The 25,278-nt window shown below is 36.4% G+C and overlaps 1 protein-coding gene across 9 annotated transcripts in view; it reads right to left on the bottom strand.

Moving 5' to 3' along the window:
- The window catches only part of PKP4 (plakophilin 4), a 247,763-nt gene that overhangs the window by 156,671 nt on the left and 65,814 nt on the right, over positions 1–25,278 (bottom strand). For all 9 annotated transcript variants that reach the window (XM_059167273.1, XM_059167272.1, XM_059167275.1 and 6 more), the window contains exon 2: positions 13,387–13,523. In XM_059167273.1, the coding sequence (XP_059023256.1) occupies positions 13,387–13,518 (132 nt within the window). In that variant the 5' untranslated portion in view covers positions 13,519–13,523. The remainder of the gene's footprint in view (positions 1–13,386; positions 13,524–25,278) is intronic.

Raw genomic sequence — 25,278 nt, forward strand, 5'->3', positions numbered from 1 at the left:
ACTAAAGCTACATTTTCAATGAAATATAGCTGGAAGGATTTAAAAGCTAGAAAATATAGTCATGTCAGTACAGATGATCCCCACTCCCCACAAAAATGCGTGACATCATTTTAAGATGTAGTCAGTCTGCTGTCACTAAGCTGTTGGGTTGGACAGACTGATACCTATCTATACACACCGAAGCAGCCAAAGCGTTATGTGGTTCTGGTTAAGATGCAAAGACTACCATTACACTTTAGAAAACAAACATTCATTTCTGAACAATCTCTTTTCACTACTGATTTTCTGCAGAATTTATTTTTCTAATAGCAAGAAAAAATAATCAGGTATCTATCATAAATGTCATGAAGAAACTATTTACGGTAGATATGCCCTTCCTACACTGTTTTTTGGGGAGGGGTTCTTATGTACTCCCTCACCTTTCCTAGGTAATTAATGTGAGTCTGATGTACACTAGTCTATTTGTGTTTTGTTCCCTCTTTTCCAGGAACACTCAAACATTTTCAAAATATGTCTTCTACAAGCACTGAGAGCTGATTAGTACCAGACATTATGCTAAGCTCTGGAATACTGTGGAAAACATCCTTGGAATTTTTATCCTGGAGAGGGGCAGTCCAAAAAAATGGGTATTTATCACACTTCTCTCCATCTTCCTTCTTTTACTTAATGATACATGGTAGAATTCCCTCCAAGGTGACTGGTAAAGATTTATCGGAGGAATTTCTTAGTGAGATTCCTAAATATACTCTAAAGATAGTTGCAAAGAGTTGAATTTGCAAAATTATTTTAAGATGACACAACCCATATCTCCATGGATCCAGACAGACATTGGTTCCTCCCATTAGCTTCCTCATCATGATGATATAAGGGCCCTTAGGCATGTAATCTCTGTCTGGTCCTTTGCTTGGTACCCTTTTCATGAGCCAAGTCTTAGCCTGGGCCCATCCCTCTGAGTATTCCTCTTTCTGGATCCAGGTCCCCCCTAAGTGGTTCCGGGGTTGGAATATGTTGCTTCCACAACTGTTCTATCATCTCAAGGATAACAACTGTAGTGCACGTTTACTGAGTAACTATTTTAGTAAGAGTGGAACCATTATGAGGACATAGGAGCCTTCACCCAAAGTTCAAAGTCACATAGCATAGCCAAGGGCAGAAGTGGGAGCTCCTGATCTTAACCACTGCCATGATACCCTTCCGGTATCATGGTACCTTCTGGATCTGAAGACTGATAGTTGTGCAAAATTTTCCAATTCAACTATGGTTCATTGACAAGTTAATAACTTACAACCTGTATATGGGTCTGTTCTTTCCTTCTCTGTCAACCAAACTCTGTAGTAACATTTTATTGTAATTTTTATAAAGGCTTTTTTCCTTCCTAGGTCATCTTATTTTGTGGCTTCAGAATTTTTACTAAGTACTACATGTGTTTTATAAGAAATTTAGAAAATACACAGGGAAAAGCATACCTCCTTGAAAGTATCTCCTGTATTATCGAGTGCACGTGTGTATATACATAAATATGTATTTCTATAGAAGATTCTACACATATAGTTAGATAACTTGCTTTCATTTGTATTGTGAACACCCCCATGTCATTAAAAATTCTTTAAAAATGTGATTTTTAATGGCTGCACAAACCCCATCAAATACATATACTATTATGTAATCTTTTTACTCATATTGGGCAATTAGTTGTTGCTAATTTTCAGATATTAGAAACATCACTGTGATTAATATCCGTGTGTTAACAGTAAATATTTCCTTAGACTGGATCCCTAGAATTAGAATTACTGAACCAAAGACACAACCATTTTTAAGGCCTTGATTACAGATCATTAAAGTGCTTTCCAAAATGGTTGTACCAATTTTACTCTTCACGAGTACTCCATGAAATTGCCAACACCACAACACGCATGCTGTTTTACCTTTGATTTAATAGTTGCCAGCATAATGCAGATATATTCCCATTATTTTAATTTATATTTCTGTGATACTAGTGAGTTAAGAAAATTACTTCATGGGGTGCCTGCGTGGCTCAGTGGGTTAAAGCCTCTGCCTTCGGCTCAGGTCATGATCCCAGGATCCTGGGATTGAGCCCCACATCGGGCTCTCTGCTCAGCAAGGAGCCTGCTTCCTCCCTCTCTCTCTCTCTCTCTCTCTGCCTGCCTCTCTGCCTACTTGTGATCTCTGTCTGTCAAAAGAAAATAAAATAAAATCTTAAAAAAAAAAAAAAACAACCAACTTACTTGATGCTTAACATTAAAAAAGAAAATTACTTCATATGCATGTTGGTCCTTTATATTCCTTCTGTTGTCAAATACCCCCTTTCTCCTTACTCATTTGTAATTACTCTACATAGATTACATTCATTTTATTTACTCATCCAACAGGTGTATGCTAAACTATTGTTGCCTATCTTGTCTTGTGCTAAGGATACAAATCCTTTTCTTTGCAGTCCAGAACACCTTTGGAATTTCCTTACAAGACATTTTCTGTGTAAGTATATATCCTTAAGAAGATCGTATTACCAATGTTGACATTTTAAGCACAATTAAAATAATACTCCAAGAAAGATAGAAATTTGTTCCCAGCTCAAACTGCAGATTTTTTATTTTTGGGGGGGTGTCTTTACAAATTCAATAAGCCAACAAACCATGACTTAAGTTACTCAATATAAGTGTACAGGTTGCGAAATATCATACATGTGGAAACAATGAAAAATGCCACCAAATTCCTAAATCAAACTCTGTATTCTCCCTGTGGAGTGTCTACAACTTAGCTACTATTATCAAAAGTGAATCAGAACAGTAACAATGGCCAATAGTGGCAGTCACCAGAGTAACATAGCTATCCATCCAAGGAGTATGTGTAGCTCCTGGACAAGAGGAAGCAGGAAAGCACAAGAGAATAACTGCAAAATCTAACTGATAACATGTAGTAATCCTTAATTTTTGGTTTGGAGTCTTAATTGAGTAAAGAAGATGCACTAGTTATTTTATAACATGGATTTCTTTCTTTCTTTCTTTTTTTTAGATTTTTAAAAAAATTATTTGATAGAGAGATAGAGAGCACAAATAGGTAAAGTGGCAGGCAGAGGCAGAGGGAGAAGCAGGCTCTCCAGTTGAGCAGGGAGCCCAATGCGATCCCAACAAGCTAGGATCATGACCTGAGCCCAAGGCAGCCGCTTAACTGACTGAGCCATCCAGGAGCCTCATAACGTGAATTTCTTATTTGTGAGTCTTAAATTTGGTTACTCTCTGAAAAAAACACAACTTCAATTATCAAAAAGGATACCAGGGTGCAAGGGTGAATATATCTCATGAGATCCTGAATGTCTGAGAATATCTTGTTAATCCTTCACACATCAGACGATTTAGCTGGATGTAAAACTCTTAGAGTACAAGCATTTTTCCTTCATCACTCTAAACACACTGCTCTATGCTCTCCTTATATCTACTGTTTCAGCAAAGCTAGATCTCAATCTGATTTTATCTTTTGCAGATAAATCATGTCTTTTCTCTGGATTCTTGTAGTTTTTTTCCTCCTATATCTTTGTAAATATAAAATTTTGTCAGTTACTCCTAGACTGGTCTCTTTTCCATAGTGATGCCTGGAATGTGATTACCCCTTCAAATCTGTATATTCACAGCTTTACTTTCTGCTTAGAAAAAATGTTTTAAATTATATTAAAGTATTGCTTCTGTTCTAGCTACTATAAACTCTTGAGAACATTCACAGTGCTTTGCTTATGTTGGATTTATTTTCTGTAGACTCCTTGTCTAGTAACATCTATCATATTCTTTTTGTTCTTTTCCTTCCTATTCCAAGATAACTTCTCAACTACTCTTGTGACGGCCAATGATTTACCTTTCTTCTATATCCATTCTTCTCTTTATTGGCTCCACTGCAGATTTTAATTGTCTAGTAAGCATCTCTGTAACCTAACTTCCTGGATATGGATCCCAGATTCCTTCCTAATTCACTGGTAAGTTTGGGCGAGTTAATCAACTTTCCTGAGTTTCAGTTTCCCTATAAGTAGGGGCAATAATAACAACTATCTGAATAATTCAGGGTTTTTGGTTAAAAGCAACAGAAAATGTCGTAGCTAATTTAGGTTTAAAAACAATTTACAGAAAAAATTTGCCTATATCACTTAAGACTACATATTTTCCCATCAAGTCCATGAAGGTGGGAAAATGCACGGAATAAAGAAATTTGGATCAGATGTTCAGTGGCCAAAAAAATGGAGATTTTCAAAGCATTAACTCATGAAGCTGTGATAAAGAACACCAGAGATCCTCCATGTAAAGCACCTAGCACAATGCCTGGCACATGATAAGTAATAATGTTAGCTATTAGTATATTTTATATATATTCTATATATATACTAATACACTAATATAGCATATATTATGCATATATATAGCATATATTAGTGTATTAGTAATTCCTAATAGATTTCTATTCCATAGAGTTCATTGATTCTTATATCCTATCCTTATGATAAAATCTTTTCCAAATTAATAATGTTTTCAATAGTAGGGGGTGGTAGCAGTGATGATGGCAGGCAGAGAAGAAAACTGCAGTCTGGCTGTTCTAAGAGGCAGCAAACCCAGTAAAACAATGGGGGGTCAGTCTTTGTGATCACAGAGGCAGGCCTGGTATAGATAACCCACCGGCCATTGTTCTTCATCCTGCTCTACTGGCTTTACAACAGGACAACTCTCCAACTCTGACAATAGGGTGAATGTCCCCATAGTTTTTAATGGGGAATCAAAGTAAGTTTTATCAAGGGCTCAGAAATTAAAAAAAAATTCAACCAAATAAAATAGTTACACACCAGTAAAATAAGTTCTCCTTACTCTGTGGTGCAAATCAAATAAGCTACCTGTAACAGCATTCTGTTCAGTACACATAGTTATACAAATAGAAGTTTCCTATTCTTACCTACAGACCATCAAATCTTCTCATCAGCTTAAAATAATGCCAACAGTAGCAATTACTAAGATATATTTCTCTGCAAAATAATTTAATAAGAATCCACTTTTTCATTATACTTTGCTAACTGAGTAAGAAAAAAATCAAGACCCTGCTGTGAAGCGCTTACATTATATAAAGAAAACAATATTCACCTTATTAAGAAACAAATGAGAAAATGGGGGCAATGGGAAACTCCAGCCAGCTTCTCCCCTTACAAAAGTTATAGCTTTAAATCAAGAAACACATAAAGCAGCTAAGGTCATGAGTGAAAAAAAGGAGGTGCCAATTACTCTGAGCTTGGGCAAAGTAGGCTTACTCTTTATTTTTTTAATAAAAAATTTATAAAAATAGTTGCAAAGGGGAGAACTGAGAGTTTACATCAACTTTATGATGGAAAGGAATTTTCTAAAGGAATAATAGAACGCAGAAATGCTCAATCTGAAGGAAATAGTAAGACTTAATTCTGCCAAAATAGCGTTAATAGAAGGTCCTATGCAGCGACTAAGGACCTTCACCTTGATTTTAAGCTTTATTTAGGAGAACTTGCAAATCAGATATATTTCCATTACAGAGGATGATACCACATGATGAATACTTTTCTTGTGTCATGCTGCTCTATAGGAATTTTCATATGTAAAAGTCTCTAAATTAAAATATAAAGAGCCTATACATTGAAAAATGCCCTGAGTTCCAATTTTTAAAGGAAAATTAAATTTTTTCAAGAGCCAAGAGACTTCAATTCTAAGAAAACTATCTTTCAATTCATGACAGTCACATTCATATCTGAAATGTAATTTATATAGAGTTTAATTGCATAACGTGCATTTATCTTCAAGTTTCAATAATGTGCTCTTTCAACGTGCCTGCAGACTGTTTCTAATAATGCAACCCCTGAATTTTAAGGTCTGAGTATATAAAAACTCCTAAGACTCTATAAGCTAAGACAGAGACTTGTCTTCAAACTACTTGAAGAAAAAACAAAACAAAACAAAACTTAGGAATGCCTAAAATGAAATAACCATAACCTAAATTACTTTGCTGCAGTACAAGCAGATCCAATCACTTTGGAAACAATACATTCATAATATATAAACAGATACAGTAAGACCATATGGACCCATTTCTGCAAAAGTAATAAAAATGGTAATTGAGAAATTGAGAGCACTTCCACATAAAGACAGGCTGTTTTGCTATAGCTATAAAGTAACTGCAGGGTTAGACCTGAGGGAAAAAGAATGTTTCTAAAATATTTTTCTCTTCAGAAAGGATTCTAAAAAGAAAAATGATCACACAGTGCAGGGAATTCGGTGCTGAACGATCCTGTCACCCGTTTAATCTCACTGACTCAGCAGTCAGTCATTTCCACTTTAATAGGATAAAGTTTGCATGTAAGGGGAAAAATTATATCATATATTCATAATTTAACACTGACCAGGAATGGTTATTCAACTGAAAAGGAAATTATCATTTTAAACATGCCAAGTGAGGCTTAAAGTGTTAATAAAGGACAAAAACTCTATTACTTTCAAATGTAAACAAAAGGTAATGCTAATTCAACAGCAAAAACTGAAGTTAAAAATGCCTAAGTTAGCAAATTTATATAAAACCGATAGGATACAATACATATCTATAGCCACATATCTATAGCCTGCTTAATAAAAAATGGGGCAAAAGTACACATTCTTGGATTTTGTGGTTCCATTAATGAATATTCACACTGTGCCAATTACTTCACATAAAAGTATAAAATATGGTTGGTCCCTCTGCATTCTTCTGAGGGTGGAAACTGCACATAAGAGATCATTTTTGTAGGCCTCCTTACCATCTCTCTCCTCCTTTTCCAGGATAGAGTGCTATGATCACAGTAGGCTTTCAATCGATATTTTTTATTTAGATAGAAGCAAGCACTAAAGCTAACTACAGCAGAATTATAAACATTTTTACATTCTCACTTCATTAGCCCAATAAATATTTTGGGGCACCTACTATGTATTTCATGTCTGCACATGTGATCTAGCTATGCGTGAAAAGCGAGATAGAGTCTGTTCAAATTTCTGGAATTGAAGAGCTCTTCAAAACAAAACAAAACAAAACACATCAAAACAAAACAAATAAACAAAACCTAGAGTCTGAATAAACATAAAAAGATGTCTCCAACTGGATCAAATAGAAAAAATACACAAATATTCGGGATATACCTCTGGGACCTCTAATACTGGGCAACTTTGCTAACAGGTCCAGCTGATCATTTATAGGGCTATCACAAAACGTATATACTTGTTGCTAACCTGGCAGTCTCATTTTTTTATGTTGCTGAGGACAAGTTTCTTGCATACACTTACATACTAAATAAACCTGAAGGCCATACTCTGTTGTATTCCTTAACCACAGAGATACCTGAAATGGAAGATACCCTACACCATGAACACACAGAATAGAAACCTTACGTTCTGACCACAGTACACACAACTGAAGAGGGCTGATCGGAAAACCAACTAGGAGGGCGCAGAATTTTTGAATCCAGACCAAACAGTGTCACAAGAGCTCTGCCACTTGACCTCATGCTGAACCACATCTCCATAATATTAAGGAGGTAAAGCTGTAAAATTTGATGATCCCACAGAAATCACTAAGAAAAGATCTTACCTTGTGTTTGATGATGCAGTTCAGGCACGGAAGACTTCATCATACATAATTACAATTGCCAGGATAAATCAGTTACCAGTGGGAAAAATGACTAAGTTACTAATAGGAAAAATGTGAAGTTTTAGGCATTGTACTTACACTGCTTTTAGCTAAGCAAAAAACTATGTTTGTTTACGGTTAAAATTAAAATTCCATCTTCTGCATGTGGTTGAGGTGTGTCAGAGAATGATTTCATTGTAAATAAACTTGGGGGCCAAATAAAAGGAAGCTGCTAAGGCAGGTGCACAACAGTTGAGTTGTTTCAGTTTCGGAGGAATAAAGTAAATAATTGTACTGGAATTTGTTCAGTTCTGGGCATTCTGCCATACAGGAAGGGTGTGTAATTACTGAAGCTAACATATCCATGTAAAAATGAAGTAATATCAATAGGGCACAGTTGGCTCCAAAGTTCCTTACTCTATCTTCAAAAATTAAGGATCTTTAATGACTCTCATTTCACTCTTTGATATTAAGGTTTCACTTAAGTTAATATGGCCACACTGAAGGTAGAATTGAAATTTTCACTGAAGTCAGAAAATATTGTTTTGAGGCTTCTAATAGCCTCACAATTAAAGTACACTGCAATTTTCACTCATCAAAGATAACAAAAGAAGTATATACAGTACATAATTTAGGACTTCACCAGAGTAATAGACTACACATAAAATGAGCATGTTTCACCAAATCTATTCTGTGCTTATGATTTCATGCTATCTGGATTGGCCTCAGCCTTAAATGTGGTTTCCAAACGTCTTAAATTGGAAGCCAAAAATAAAAGAGTGCAGTTTGTGAGGGAAGAGCAGAATGGAAGTTAAAGGGCCTGAGTATGGCCAAGTTCAAATAAAGATCTTCAATTATGCAAGTAATTTAACAACAGAAAATAAGAGTGTAATAAAAATTATGTGTGATTCTATAGAATGCAAATCAACTTGTATCCTATATGGAGTCAAGAAATATGCTTGTTAACCCTATGATTGGCCATATGGTCTTTTAAAGAGTTACTATAATCCAGATCACATCCTATCAGTTATAAAAACTACAATACACTGTTCCAACTGATAGTAATGGCCCTTGGCTCACTGTTTCCTTTGTGCCTGTGAAGGTAGGACACTGACACACCTATGTGGCAGGGCGTGGTGGCAAAGCTCTGGATGAAGAGCCAGTGTGTCATCAAATTCCAATTCTTCTATATCCAAATACTTACCAACCACTTCAAGGAGAAATCAATCATTTAAACCTAAGGTTTTCACAGGAGGAGGCGGGGCACTTTTGAGAGAGTACCACATCTGGCATATTTCTTTATTGTACTAGGTGTAAGATAATAAGTTAGGCACAGGCCATTCTTAAATTTGCCAGATATTTGAAAACTACCAGGATACAAAAAAATTCTTTATTTCCAGTATCTGTATTCATCATGGACTCCTGGATCCTTATTAAGCAGTTGAGCTGAACAGGAGAAACTGTCCAATGCTGATCCTGATTACAGCCAACTGGTGGTTTCCGTTTAACTGGAACTTCATGTAATTCTGGATTTGAGTTCAAGGATCACATTATTTTGTTATTCTCATAGGATGATTTTCACTTCTCTTAAAGCATGATTTCTTCAGGGGTTAGTTCTATCACTTGGTATACATGATGCTGGTTGATATTTTGTGACATTACCAAGATAAACCACATCCTCTTTTCCATTCACTTAATTTTCAGTTAAGTTGGATAGATGGGAAGAGAAATTCATAACACCTATGTCACTTTTTGACCACTAATAGGAAATAAAATTTTAGTTTGCTCCATGCAGAGATGAGATTTAATTCCTACATCAATATGGATACATTCAATTCAAATTGTGTAAAGGATAAAAATAAACCACTGAATAGCCACATTTCTCAGTGCTGTCTCTGTGAGATTCTCATGTTCAGTAATGCTCTATGAATGTGGCTACAGGTCCCATTATCTTCACAAAATAGTTAATTGCTGACAAAGTAATCTGAGAGCCAGTATTATTCACCCACTCCCTTTCTAAGCAATCATTTCTTGCAAATCTAGTATCATTAAAGGCAATGGGGGGGGAGCCTGTAAAATGTGTGTGAAATAATGTATAAAACATGGCTCTGTTGTTAGGGAGCTGATTATATTAGGCAAGGGAGCATACAGTAAGAGTCAAAGCAGTGGTGTAAACTGCTAAAGAGGAGAGGGATCTGACTTCAGCTGGGGTGCAAATGGCGTCCCCAAAGAGACAGCACTTGAACAGAAGCAGGCTACTTCTTTCTTTCTGCCAAAGAGCAAGGATGTTTTCTATGACTGCACAGGTATGCATCTAAGTGACTGACATCAATGTAAAATGTTATCACATTACAAAAGGGAGAGAATGTGAATCTCAACATTTTGCAGCTTTTGTCTTTGGGATCCTAGGGAAAGTATGGCCCAGCAGAGGAAGATTTAATTGTGGTTTTATACCCAAAATCCAATTTCAGATATTAACAGACTAATGCTTTGTTAACAAGACTGCTTTGGTTGCTTGCTAACCCTTCCCTACTGCTTACTGTGAATGGCTCAGGGGGAGTACACGTGAGGTATTTTTAGTGGCTTGGATATACTTTTACTCAAGAAGAACCCAGACTTCCTATCTCAAAATTTAGGAGTGTGTTAAAAAATAATACTCTCCAGGGTGCTTGGCTGGCTCAGTCTTTCAGTATCTGCCTTTGGCTCAGGTCATGATACCAGGGTCTTGAGATTGAGCCTGCATCAGGGTCCCTGCTTGGCAGGAAGCCTGCTTCTCCCTCTCCCACTCCCACTACCTGTCTGTGTTCCCTCTCTCCCTCTGTCTCTGTCAAATAAATCAATAAAATCTTTAAAATAAAATAAAATAATATAAAACACCTTCCAATTTTTTAACCAAGTGCCCTAACATTATGTTTGAGTTGCACAAAATCAGCATGTTGGTAAAATTTATTTTTACACGCTCTATTTCTTATAATACATATATAAGGCTGTTCTAACTTGTGAGCTCAGCATGGTGAAGTTTTCAAAGTTTAATGCCATATAGAAATAAAATACTGTCATAGCATAAATATAGCTCAAGATACACAAAGTTGTTTTATCTTCATATCATTGTCCAAAGAAGGCTCACTGGTTGTATGTGTGTGTATATGCATCTATATGTATATGTATCTATGTATATGCATCTATATGCATATACACATACTTAAAAATAGAACCACCAGTTCCTCCTAAGAGGTGCCTTTTCTTCTTAGGTAGAAATGCCGATTTAAATAGTAATACTAAGAGCTGGACACCACTGTAAGGATTTTACAATGGTTAATTTAATGTTCTCAATAACTATCATTGTCACCAATTTTTAGAGGAAAAACTGAGGCAAAGAAGTTAAGAAATCTTCCCAAGATGACACAGAAAGCAGTGGGTGCAGGGCAGGAACCCAGGCTATCTACTCAATTGCTCTGAAAGGGTCTCTTCCTTCTGTACCCAATGAAACATTCTTCCTGACAGATGGCTGCCACTCAAGGTCTTTTTTTTTAATCTCAGAGCAGCTCATGTTTTCACTCCATGGCTGTGAACATTGCATTGTAGTGAGATTTAAAAAAAAAAAAAAAAAAGTAATACATCCTATCCAAGAATATTATTCTTTTGATATTAAATATTATCAAGGACATTAACTATTCCATTTGGGCCTAACACAATTAAGAATGTCACATCCTAACTATTTTCAAATCAAATATATAAGGTGCATAATAACTAGCTTTTTAATGACTAACTGTTCTGTACTCTGTCTCACTGGGCAGATCATAGGGACTGACATTTGAGAAAAGTCGTAAGAAGTTTCTACCCCAACTATAAAGAAATCAGAGGATCTTGCCTGGAAGCTTGAGTTGGTTATTTAAAATCAGATGAATATCCTGGAACAAGAGATGGATATGGTCTTGGGTTGAATGAAATGCTGAGCACTGAGCACTGATAAACAATTTTAAAAGAAATTAAGCATGAAAATTGCAAACATATATTAGTGGATTCATATTCTTAGAACAGGAATAGAAGAGTATAGCCTCCCACTAACTAAATAATCTGAGATATATATGGTAATTCTTCTCATAAAGAGCAAATACTTGTATTCTTTTGGCTATCTTCAGAAACAGGGACACTTCAAGCTATCTCCCACAAAATAAATTCATTCAGAACACTATTTATCACCAAAAGATAGAATGCTGATGTCATCTGAGGCTGCCAAGGAATTCCAGTGCCAAAATCATGATAGGTTTCCAATTTTCTTCAACATGCAGGGTATCATCCAGTCTCAAGGTACAAATGCAAAGTTCCTGTAGCTATATTTACTGAACACAGTTTCTAGCTTTAAGTCAGTTCTGGGCATTTTGATAAATTTACCATTATGTTTCACCAAAATGGGGAATACACTCACAGCTCAAAATAAATCAGAGTCTTCTCATTTTACAGCTCCTTGGGTCAAATCTCAACAGCTATGAAGTGCAATAAGCAGAGAGTCCTTTTTTTCTCCATAAAGGTGAGAGAAGCTTGATAATCTATCGTTTAGTGGAAAATGGAAACAGTACTGACTACAATTTTTTTATGTCTTCTCAAATTCTTAGTTTGTGGAATGTTTTGAAAACTTCAAATTTCAGTGGGGGAATGGAAAGTAATTTAATATCTTGCCACTTGAATAAGCTATGAAATAACTTTTCTTGAAAACACAGTTCTAATGTCAAATATTCTGGAGTATTCTTTCACCCGACATAACTAGTTGTAAGTTACAGCAAAGAATAAAATAATGAGGTATTAAATATTCCTTTACTCTGTCATCATTAGTCATCTGAATTGCTGATACTGATTTTTGAAAGAACATTCCATCAAATATACACCTAAGTTTATAACTCTTGAGAAGAGGTTTAATCATAAGGCTTAAAAAACTATAATATTAAATTATTTCCAACAGAAAAACCCTCAGAGAAGGCAAATACATCTGTTTTGTTTTGTTTTTGAGGGGAGGGAGTAGAGGAAAAAAAAAAAAACTATCCCTGGAGCTTTAAACTTACATTCACCTTATTAAGCTTCTAAATCTGAAGAAATTCAGGAAATTCAATTTCTCTAAGCACAATAATTTAGAAAGCTACTTGTATTTGAAGGATAAATAGCATTAAGTACCTTAAAATAAAAAGTCAACATAAACATGACATTGAAGCAAAGTGGCACAGTTTGACAAATTTTAGAACACTAGCTCACAAAATGAATATACTTTGATTCAGACAAACACAACAAATATAGCCTTTATCCAAAAATCACAAAGACAGCTTATATAATACCTATATTAAAATGTTAAACTGTTCAACAAATCTAAAGATATTACAGGCCTCAAGTTGCCAGAGTCCTGAGAGAGGAGTCAGCAGTGTAAAATATGCTTCACAAGGCTTGGCGTGCATGCACACACTCTGCAATGTGGGAGAGACAGAGACACCAAGCACCATCGATATTGTCCTTACTTGCAGACGCACAAGTATCCTGCATGTTCCGATTCTGACTGGCACCTGGAGCGGCTCTACGTGCCAGTCATCCCAATGTACTCAGGGATGTAAACACCTTATAATTAAAAAACGTGAAGGCATCAAGGACGTTAGACAAGTTTAAAACACATCCAAAGATTAATTTTTAAAGGCATTGAAGAAATAATTGATTGCAAATTCCAGTAAGAGGCTATACCTGCTCCTTCACGGAAGCTAGAATAGTGGTGGCTGTGGTCTCGGGTTCCATGCCTGGGCCAGTGGAGGCAGCTTCCTGGCGGGTCTGTGGTTGCCCTTCCTCCACCAGTGAAGCCTGCTCAGGAGCGGGCATTCCTCCTGCAAACCAGCAGACAAAGAGTTAACACTTGTTCATGCTCTCCTGTGGAAGACCAGGCAGGGACTGAGGATTTGCACATGGTTCCTAGGATATACTATGGACTTCTATGTACAAAGATCACAACTCCTTACAGCTATTTGATTTTTAAAAGCAACATTTAGGGCCAAAAGTATAGATAGTACGACTGAATAGTAAAATAATAATAGTAGTAGTAGCAGTAATAATACATACTAAGAAAATGTATAAACAACATCATAGCAAAAAAAAAATGACTAAAGTGTTGGGGAAGAGGGCTCTTAGTTAAAAATGTACTAAGGACAATAAAACTGTTAGAAGCTTGCTAATCACTGATTTTTCTAATCAGATAACCAATGAGTAAATATGATTATATCATAAAACAAATAATAATAAATCCTCTAGATTGCTACAGGGGCCAGTTTGTAAAGTTCCGATACCAGAAGACATCTACAAATACACAAATGCTTTACCAGTTACAGAAGAGGACTATGCAATTAAAAAAAAAAAAGGTTTTAAACTTGGGCTAGAAAATAAACAGAAGTCTCCTGTATTTAATAACTAGAACAAGGATATCTATGGTGGACTATTATAACTAATGTGGTTTCCTTAGAAGAATCTGATTACCAGGGATGCCTGGGTAGCTCAGAGGGTTAAGTCTCTTTCTTCATCTCAGTCATGAATCTCAGGGTCCTGAGATGGAGTCCCCAGAGTGATGGGCTCTCTGGCTTCTCCCTCTCTCTGCCTGCCTCTCTGCCTACTTGTGATCTCTGTCAAATAAATAAATAAATAAATAAATAAATAAACTCTTTTTAAAAAAAAAGGAATCTGATTACCCAAAACTGACAATGGCAATGGAGATGGTATTTAAGGAGGCTCTATTTTTCAGACCCACAGATTATGAAAGGATGAGTTCTAAAGCGATGGAGTGCCTCAACACACCAAGAGTGATGTGCTTGTCAGACCACTGACCTGCTAAGGATTTTTCATGAATGCAGAACTGGAGAAAGATTCCCACCTAAAATGCTGTGAAAATTTTAATAACTTGTTTGCACAGCAGACTATTTCCTTGAAAGCACAGCCCATCATACCATGAGTCTAGTCTACTGCCTGGCATATGTAATAGGTATTTAATACATGTTTGTTGAATAAATTAATACATAAATGAAGGGCTGACCATCTTTTCCATGTCTCATTGGAGTCATCAGGCAAATCTCACCAAATATGTGATACTCATGAGATCTTATTTGTTCAATGTGTTAGTCTGTAAACTCATATATGAATGTCAGACCATAAATACTATTCTCAACATTCTTCATAGTTTTCTCATAAAAAGTTACTCTATTGTTATATTTCTATTTTTTTATCAACTTCCACAATGTTCAATTCCATAGTATGATCTGGGGATTTTTCCCCCCATTCCCTCAAATTTCAGTATCAGTTTGCTTTTTCTAAAATCATCATCTGTAAGAGAAGGGAAGATATACACATACCACCTGACCTCTCTCCATCTCTCATTCTCAGTCTTCTGACTTACACATTAGTGAAGGTGGGTGTGGGTTCCAGGCTTCTAATAGTAGTGGCTTTATTCTTGCCATATTAATAGGCATAAATGGGCAGTGAATGTGATGAGTTTGTGCATCTTCCCTAATGCCAGCTTCATGAAGAGTCCATATGCCTACTCTAGCAGGTGAATTCTGTCTTTCATTTCTATGGTGCCCAAGCTTAGGTAGAGCCTTACCTTCAAGGAGAAGGATCTCCTTAAGTGTGAGTAGAGGAGGAACTTCATTCAGTCTTGGGATAACTGGGGCTAGGATCAAAATCCAAGTGCCCTTGGACAAGTTGCCATTGTTGAGTCCCACTTTCATCCTTAAAAAAGGATTTACTAATTCTTTCTACAGCAGAATGGAAGCATTTTATGGGAATCTTTATTTTTTAGTATATATGGTAGGCCTGAGATATAAAATATACTTACAATATCATCAATTGAATAAAATAGCCCATTTCTGTATTTACTGGGTACTCAACAGAAACAAGATATGAAGTCTATAAAGAAAAAAATGCCACACATAAAGATCTTAGACTAACATTTAAGGCAAGTAAAGATATGAAAGTAGTCTATGCCACTGAAAAACTACACACCTTAAAATAAGCAGATGGTTTCAAAGAACAAAAATGTTACTATGCAACAGTGAAACAAATAATGCCAAGAATCAAAATTTTTAAATGTCAAGAGTATAATGCCACGAAATACCAATGTGTAAGGAAAAGAGAAACAAATTCAGTGAACAAAGAAAATCTGAGAAAAGGAGAAAACAGAAGCATCACTGGGGAAGTAATTATTAATTATTTACATAAACAGGAAGAACCTTACTGAAACATATAATTATATTATTCTAATTATATGACTATAAGTATACCACACTTATTTCACCATATTTACCCTGATGATTCTGACTGTCCAGGACCAATATCAGAAGAGCATTTTCCAAATACCACTCTGCCCACTTGTGCAGGGGAGAGAGGGTTCAGGCATAAGACAGGGTCACTGACCATTGTAGTGCTTCATCACCCAGCTGAGGCAGCAAAATATGATTAGATCAAGGCTAAGTATAGCAAGATGGAAGCGATGGATTAACACGACCAAAGTGGATGGCTAGAGGCTGTGAAACACTTAGGAATTTGTAAAAGAAACCAGTACCAGGTAGGAGAGGGGTTTTTCATAGGCAGGGATGATATTTTTTATTCTCCAATTTCTCCAAGACAGAAAGGTATTGCAGGCACTCGCTAACGCTGCTGGGCTGAAGAATGACCATGGTACCTATGCGTACCTAAGAGATACTTCACTGCCCCTCGTTTCCCCAACAGTCCCCAAATAACAGAACCCAACACTGGGCAGAGGAGGGATGCCACAGGACTAACAAGTTCTAATTGTAATAAGGTCTTCTATCCAGTTCCCTGTAGTTCTCATAACAATTTAAGGAGTTACAGGAATCGAGCTATGATTAGAATCACAGAGTGAGCTTACTTCTCCCCATTAGCAAAGGAAAAAAAAAAAATAACATCAAAAGAACTTTTGGTGTTCTTTGCTTCTACAGCAAAGGGACTGTGAGAAATAGGGCCTTGTGCTTCCTTCCATGACTTCAAGTTGCCTGATCTGGATAAACACATTCTAGGGACTGAGAAAACTGAAGCATTCTGGGGGCTCTCTGGAGAATCACAGGGAATGGCACAGGTGCCAGAAAACTGGCAGCAGGAAAATGCCACTGCTGTTTTTGAAGAAAAGAAAGTAGACTCTCTTTACATCATAAACTAGAGAGCTAGACATGGATCTTAGGTGAGATTCTTATAAGGATTTTATCCAAGAGATGATCTGTGAGAACCAGAAAGGGGTACACCGAAGAAAAGTCATGTTACGCTGTTCTAATTTCTGTCTCTGGCAGTGTAACCATGGAAATGTAGTGTGTCTAGACTCCAGTGAGGCATGTATATTAGAAGTCCCCCAATGATATTATAATCAGCAGAGAACTGGGGCTGGTACAGGGCAACTGCTGACTCTCACAGTCTTTTAATGGCTGAAGGAAACATACTATCCTATAAAGGTTTCTAATGTAATGCTGGAGAACTTTGATCTTGACTCAATCCTAACCAAAAAGTTTAGCTATAGTGTAAATGATACACAGGCATACTCAAATTCTTCAATGACTATGAATACTGAATTAATTCATATAATAACATAAAAATATAGAAAACATTGCTCTCTAGCAGTAATGAACTGCCTCTATGTGATTAAAAACAAGAGGAATAAATCTGGGGTCTTATACTGAAGTTAGCTTAGCAGCACACCAGGGAAAAGATTTAGGCACTTCAGGTTTGAGAGCAGAAAGAGTGAACCATGCATGAGACAAAGGTGCTCCAAAGACAAGGTGATTTTATACTGTATTGACAGACTGCCACTGACAAACGAGGTTAGACATTTTAGGCTATGATCCTAAGAGTTAGATTAAAACCTAATGGTTTTGTAACAAAACTTGTATTTGCCTTTATTACTGTCTTTATACTTTCAATCAAATTTGGCTAATGGTTGTATTATTTTTAATCAAAATAAAAGGTTGAGCCATGAGAGGAAGCTCAACAAATTCTTTCCTTTTGAAGCAAACATTTATTCAAGTGTCTGAGGCAGACACTAAGATAAGACAACTTCTATTTCGAGCGTATCATGCTTAGCAAAAGAAGTCAAGCAGAGAAAGACAACTATCATACGATATCCCTGATATGAGGAAGTGGGGGTGCAACATGGGGGCTTAAGTGGGTAGGAGAAGAATCAATGAAACAAGATGGGATTGGGAGGGAGACATACCATAAATGACTCTTTTTTTTTTTTTTTTTTTTTTTTAAGGATTTTATTTATTATTTATTTGACAGAGAGAAATCACAAGTAGATGGAGAGGCAGGCAGAGAGAGAGAGAGAGGGAAGCGGGCTCCCCGCTGAGCAGAGAGCCGGATGCGGGACTCGATCCCAGGACCCTGGGATCATGACCTGAGCCGAAGGCAGCGGCTTAACCCACTGAGCCACCCAGGCGCCCCCATAAATGACTCTTAAACTCACAAAACAAACTGAGGGTTGCTGGGGGGAGGGGGGTTGGGGAAGGGGGGTGGGGTTATGGACATTGGGGAGGGTATGTGCTTTGGTGAGTGCTGTGAAGTGTGCAAACCTAGAGATTCACAGACCTGTACCCCTGGGGCTAAAAATATATGTTTATAAAAAATAAAAAATAATAAAAAAAAAAAGACAACTTCTACATTCCGAATTGATGTGAGTATTCCTCAGTTTTCAGAATGTTATCTATCATATCACAGCTATCTGTTAAAAGGAACCTGGAGGGCAGGAAGCTGTACTTTTCCTGAAGGCATGATGGACACTGGGAATCTTCATGCTGTTTCTCTGTTTGGTTGTACAAAGCTGAGATGAGTTTGTGACCAACTCTCACAAGTGTCTTCTTACTTTATCCCAGGCTTTACTTACTAAATTTCCCCTTGCCCAGGTCTATTTTTATCATTTTGTTGAATCGCATTCTTTTATACCTTGTAAAAACACTTTTTGTAAGGCAGAATATGTACTTTCACTATAATCTTTATTGAAGACAAAGAAGCTTTTATGTGCAACTATTAGTATTTGTGTACATGTGTGTATCTCAATCTTATAGTGAACTATCACTGACTAATGGGAAATTTTCTGCCCAAGGTTGCAGGTTAGATACATTCAAGAGTGAGTACTGAATCTTGATGTGGATGTAATAAATGTAGGGTATGGATGTAACATATAGCTATTCATGTAATATATCTGGGCAAAACCAATGACTCAATATCTATAATCACTTTTACCACAGATGATACTAATTCACAAAATTATCTCTGAGCTAAATCTTTATGGGATAGAAGATCAACTACATACTGTATTGTCCTCTATTTACTCATTTCTACTCTCCTTACTGATAATTTTTGGCAAAAGTATACTAAGTATACTTTGCTTCATCTTATCCAGTGATATAAACTGGTGTCTATATATTTTTCTCTCCTCTCTTGCATTAGTATTTTGGACTATAACATATCTCATGATTTCATTTTGAACCTCAGAAAATGCTATGATGGATGATGACAACCATTTCAAAACTGACAGGACAAAATTATGAAGCCTAAGAACACGTTAAGAAAAATAACAGAACAGAAAATAAGCATGATTATTTAATTTTTATTCAAACTAAAATAGAGGATAATAAAGATTTTGGAATAAGCAGTGAACAAAACACTGTAACAGTAAAAACAGAAAAAAATCACTGAGTATCCTATGTAGTAAAGACAAGTTTCTTTGCTTTACTTATAATGAAAGTGCAACTACAGAAGAATGAGGTACTGGGAAATCAGGAATATGCCTCAGAAGTTAAACACCTTCAGGACCATATGGAATCTATTCTAGAATTCTAAAAGGAGTACTAGATGAACTTTTCACAGTTAGGGTTTTAAAATATCCTAGAAGTAAGAAGCATTTCTAAAATCTGCAACTCTTTAGGAAGCTTACAGATAGTTACATACTAAACTTCTAATCAGACAGTTCAACCAAAAAATTGAAACTTCTTGGCAAACAGCACAGTAATTCCAGAAAATAAACTATATATAGCAGTTAAGTGTTTTGGCTTATAGATTTTACAATCAAAAGATCAGTGCAAGATAACCCGATATTTTTAAAAAGGCAAAAGGTGTAAACAGACCTTTCAGAGGAGAGGAAATCTAGGTGGCCAAAAATGAGGTGCTCAACCTCATTAGTAACTAGAAAAATGCAAATTCATAATACAATGAGATATCAATAAACAAACCACAGAATGACAAAACGTTAATCAATATCAAACTCTGGTGAAGATGCAGCAGGCTGCTGATTGGCGGGGAAAGGAGCCAACACTTGGGAATACATTTTGGGATCTACAGAGTCAAGCTGCTGATACATATATTCCATAGCCCAGTAATTCCATTCCTGATATACAGAGATATTCTTCACACAAATACAGAACAGCCATATAAGGAAGGTCATGGCCACACTTTGGAAGTTCTGAATTGCAAACACCCAAATGACAATAGTGAAATGGGTAAATACAATGTGGTATAGTCATGCACTGTGTTTCATCTACAACAACAAGTGAACAACAGCACTATACAACAAGAATGACTCTCACAAGCATACTGTTGAATAAAAGAAGCCACAAAAGAATACAAACAGGAAAATTCCATTTAAGTAAAGTTTAAAAAAGTAGGCAAGATAAATCTGTTTATTTTTTTAAAAAGATCTTATTTATTTATTTGACAGAGAGAGATCACAGTAGGCAGAGAGGCAAGAAGAGAAAGAGGGGCAAGCTGAGCAGAGAGCCCGATTTGGGGCTCCATCCCAGGACCCTGAAACCATGACCTGAGCTGAAGGCAGGGGCTTAACCTACTGAGGCACCCAGGCGCCCCATGATAAATCTGTTTATTAAGGATGAATTTGTAGGGCAGCAAACTCTTTGACCACAGCTACAGCAACTTCTTCCTAGAAACATCACCAAAGGCAATGGAAGCAAGGGCAAAAATGAACTATTGGGACTTCATCAAGATCAAAAGCTTTTGCACAGCAAAGGGAACAGTCAACAAAACCAAAAGACAACAGACAGAATGGGAAAAGATATTCACAAATGACACATAAGATAAAGGGTTAGTATCCAAAATCTACAAAGAACTTATCTAACTCAACACCCAAAGAACAAATAATCTAATCAAGAAATGGGCAGAAGACATGAACAGATTTTTTCTGCAAAGAAGACATCCACAAGGCCAACAGATACATGTAAAAGTGCTCCACATCACTTAGCATCAGGGAAATAAAAATCAAAACCACAACGAGATATCACCTCACACCAGTCAGAATGGCTAAAATTAACAAGTCAGGAAACAACAGATGTTGGCGAGGATGTGGAGAAAGGGGAACCCTCCTACACTGTTGGTGGGAATGCAAGCTGGTGCAGCTACTCTGGAAAACAGTATGGAGGTTCCTCAAAATGTTGGAAATAGAGCTACCCTATGACCCAGCAACAGCACTACTCTACATTTACCCTAAAGATAGGAATGTAGTGATCCAAAGGGGGCACGTGCACCCGAATGTTTATAGCAGCAATGTCCATTATAGCCAAACTATGGAAAGAACCTAGATGTCCATCAACACATGAATGGATAAAGAAGAGGTGGTATATATACACAACGGAATACTAAGCAGCCATCAAAAGAAATGAAATCTTGTCATTTGCAACAAGGTGGATGAAACTAGAGAGTATTATGCTGAGCGAAATAAGTCAATCAGAGAAAGACAATTATCATATGATCTTCCTGATATGAGGAATTTGAGAGGCAAGGTGGGGGTTTTTGGGGGGTAGGGAAGGAAAAATTGACACAAGATGGGGTCAGGAGGGGGACAAACCATAAGAGACCCTTAATCTCACAAAACAAACCGAGGCTTTGCTGGAGGGTAGGGGATAGGGATAGGGTAGCTGGGTTATGGACATTGGAGAGGGTATGTGCTATGGTGAGTGCTGTGGAAATGTGTAAGCCTGATGATTCACAAACCTGTACCCCTGGGGCAAATAATACATTATATGGTAATTGGAAAAAAAAAAAAAAAAGGATGCCTTTGTAGGAAATGACTCTCAAAATCAAAGGAGTGGTTACTTTTGCAAAGAAGGTGCGGGTCGTGATTTTACAGGGGACATTAAGAGCTTCTGGAGTGCCGACTAGTATGGGCAATTATTAACGGATGTTTTTTAGCTGTATAAGCATTTTATGGGCTTTTCCATAGCTTTTTCATGAAAAAGGAAAAATAATTTGGCAGAACAAACTTACATGATAAATTATTATATATGATCTATAAATAGAAAAATTTAGAGTATTTATAAATAGAATGCAATAGTGTTTAACAGCTTAAATACTAAAGACCATCCTTTTTAAAGAAACCGATCTACTTCTGGTTATAAAACTACGCTAAAAACTACACTAAATTTTATAACTCATAAATGTCGTGAAGGTATTTACTTCAAGAAAAAAAAAAGGCTTACACTAAAGAATATATCATTTACTAATAACTTCTGAAAATAAAACACATAGTTAATATATAACATCAGGGTCAACAGTGCTCACACCTCCAAGCAGCAGTTCCCACTGTGTTCTATACGAACGATGCTCCCTGGAGTGTGCAGAGTATGGACATGGTTCCTGTAACACAGGTAAACACTGAAAAACTATTAGTAAAACCAAGAGGTATCTTATTTGTTATGGACAGCAAAGAAGGAAAAATGGAAATCGCTTTTTGGAAAATGCTACAGGCTCACCTTGTATGATTTGGGATCTGTTACACAGATGAGGAAAAAGGAGAAGAAGCATTGAATGTTAAGGGCTGATAAAAAGACAGGACGGGGATAATCAAAAGGCTAAGAATGTATTTAAAGCTGAGGGGTGATTACTGGATCAAAAGGCATGATGAGCACATATTTCCTCTCTTCTCCAACTCGAAACACCATGCAATGACAGAAAAGTTATTTTTCTTTTTTAAGATAAGAAAAGTAGCTTAGAAATTTTAAAAATGCCACCAGTGTTCTAAAAAGTCAGACAAATAACGAGTATGAACCTATGGCAAAATACCAGAAGGAACCACAGCACCAAACAAGAGGGATTGCTTTGGAGCAGGCTGAGGTAGGATAGAGGGCAGGCTGCACACTCAGGCTACTCAGGTAATAGATCCTAGGTTCTTAGGTCAGAGTCAAGATAAGATGATGAAGGGTAGAGCTAATGCAATAAGGTGATCTGCCCTTGTCCTGGACATGCTCAAACATTTGCCACAGGCAAAGGAGGAGTTGATCCAGACAAAGCAGGGCCTCAGTCAGCTACTGATGCCTAGAAGGGACAAATTCCCTAAACAGGAAAAGTGAAGAATGTAGAAATAACATTGAAGGAAGCTTTACTTAGCCAGGGGGTGGAGGCTGCTTAAGATTCTTTCACTCCTTCTCCTACTACACCCGCACCCCTCCCAAATAAATAAATAAATAAATAAACAAATAAATAAATAAAAACTAGTGATTAAATAAATAAATAAATAAAGGAAGGAAGGAAAGCCTGGGGGTGGAGGCTGCTTAAGATTCTCTCACTCCTGGGCGCCTGGGTGGCTCAGTGGGTTAAGCTGCTGCCTTTGGCTCAGGTCATGATCTCAGTGTCCTGGGATTGAGTCCCACATCTGGATCTCTGCTCAGCGGGGAGCCTGCTTCCTCCTCTCTCTCTCTGCCTGCCTCTCTGCCTACCTGTGATCTCTCTCTCTCTGTCAAATAAATAAATAAGAAATCTTAAAAAAAAAAAAATTCTCTCACTCCTTCTCCTACTACACCGCACCCCTCCCAAATAAATAAATAAAGTAAGGAAAGCTTATTTTATCCTTGCCAACCAAGACCTGTGTGAAATTTAAAAACCACTGTTTGAGTCACTGAGATTTAAAAGGACTTGTTACATGACAGGCAAGTGAAACTAACAACCATTAATGAGGATAGGGGAAAAAATTATATTATTTTTAAGAATCATAAGATTAAAAACTTAAATTTTTCATGCTGAATTATAAAGATATTATTTCTTTAAAGCATTATTGATCTTCCACTTATGTATTACACTATAAACTAGGTGTTATTGAGAGTTTAATGATGAACAAGACCCTGGCCTCCAATCCAATTTACAGTCTAAAAGGGAAGACAAATAAAAAAGCAACAATTAAAATGCAGCTTGAGATGAACAGGGCCCTAAGATCTCAAACACAGAAGGCAGGTGCTCAAAGAGGGGTTTCAAAAGGCATGAATAAATGCGGATGCTATTCCAGGTGCACCAGAAGGACCCGGGGGGGGAGGGGAGCCCATCTATAATGTATTAATTAATTTTATTAAGCTTTTACATTTAAAATTTTGCTTTAGATTCAATAGATTTCTCAAAAACCTCCCTAGACTATTGTTTCATATCACTCACAATTAAGAATATCTAAGCTGTATCAAATCTCAAGCTGTTTAAATAAAAGATTTGTTTTTATCATTAGTTTTTCATATCAAATGATAGTGTTAACAAAGATTAAAAACTAATGAAATCACTAACACAGCACATATGGGGATTTTGAAATATGGTAATTTATAAGTGAATTACTAGAGGCAATAAAAATAATGTAAAATTGTTTAATTAAGGACTTGGGCATTTAATAATATTTATAAGGTCTATTAAAAATAAAAAGTATACAACTATAGTAACAACCCGCTATCTTATGCAGTGCTTGTCTTTTTAGTTCATTATATTAATTTTTCTTTTTACATGGACTAGCTAAATGATTTTTCAGTGTCCTAGGATTTCTACTAAGCTGTCTAGCTGATAATAACCTACTTATGTATTAAATTTCTTAGAAGTTCTGCATTAGGCTTCTATTTAAATTATACATTCACTTGTAATTTGAAAAATTCCATTTAAAATTTAAAATTCAAAGTATAATCCACAAATGACTTTCAGTACATCAAAAACAAGGTTCCTGGGATTAGTACATCTGGAAAAAACTACAGAGCCTATTTCCTCTTGAAGATCCCCCAAACCTTATTTTCTAACGGATGATCTGTGGACCAGTTACACTGGCAGCACCTTAGACATCATAAGAAAAGGCAGAATTTCAGGCCTCACCCAAGACCTACTGAATCAGAATCTTCACATGAATAAGATCCCTATTGTACACACCTTCATATTTAAGAAGCAGCAGTATAGAGCATTTTAAAAACTTTGAGAAATCTTACAGTAAATGAACCTGTTTAATCACATCTTACTCAGCACCACATATTTGTTGACCCCTATGGTTTTTGAGGGTCACCTAGTAACACTTTGGGAAACGTACTTTGAGAACTTCCACAATATAAGAATCCGTATTATTAATGAGCAAATGTAGCTAGAAAAAGGCATTGCTCCATCCTTTACAAGTAAAACTGGGCTCTTCCCAGCTTTTCCAGTGATGTCAGTTTATTAAAAGAAAAACATTAATTAAGTACTTTTAAGAAAATGGGAAAGAAAAATTTAAGCTCTTTTCAATAAAGATTCCTGCCAACAAAATTAAGCATGAAATTGTGTTTTGGCTGTAAGTTGGGTACCAATTTCTTGGAAAACTTA

The sequence above is a fragment of the Mustela lutreola genome, chromosome 3, assembly GCF_030435805.1.
Source record: "Mustela lutreola isolate mMusLut2 chromosome 3, mMusLut2.pri, whole genome shotgun sequence".
NCBI lineage: Eukaryota > Metazoa > Chordata > Mammalia > Carnivora > Mustelidae > Mustela > Mustela lutreola.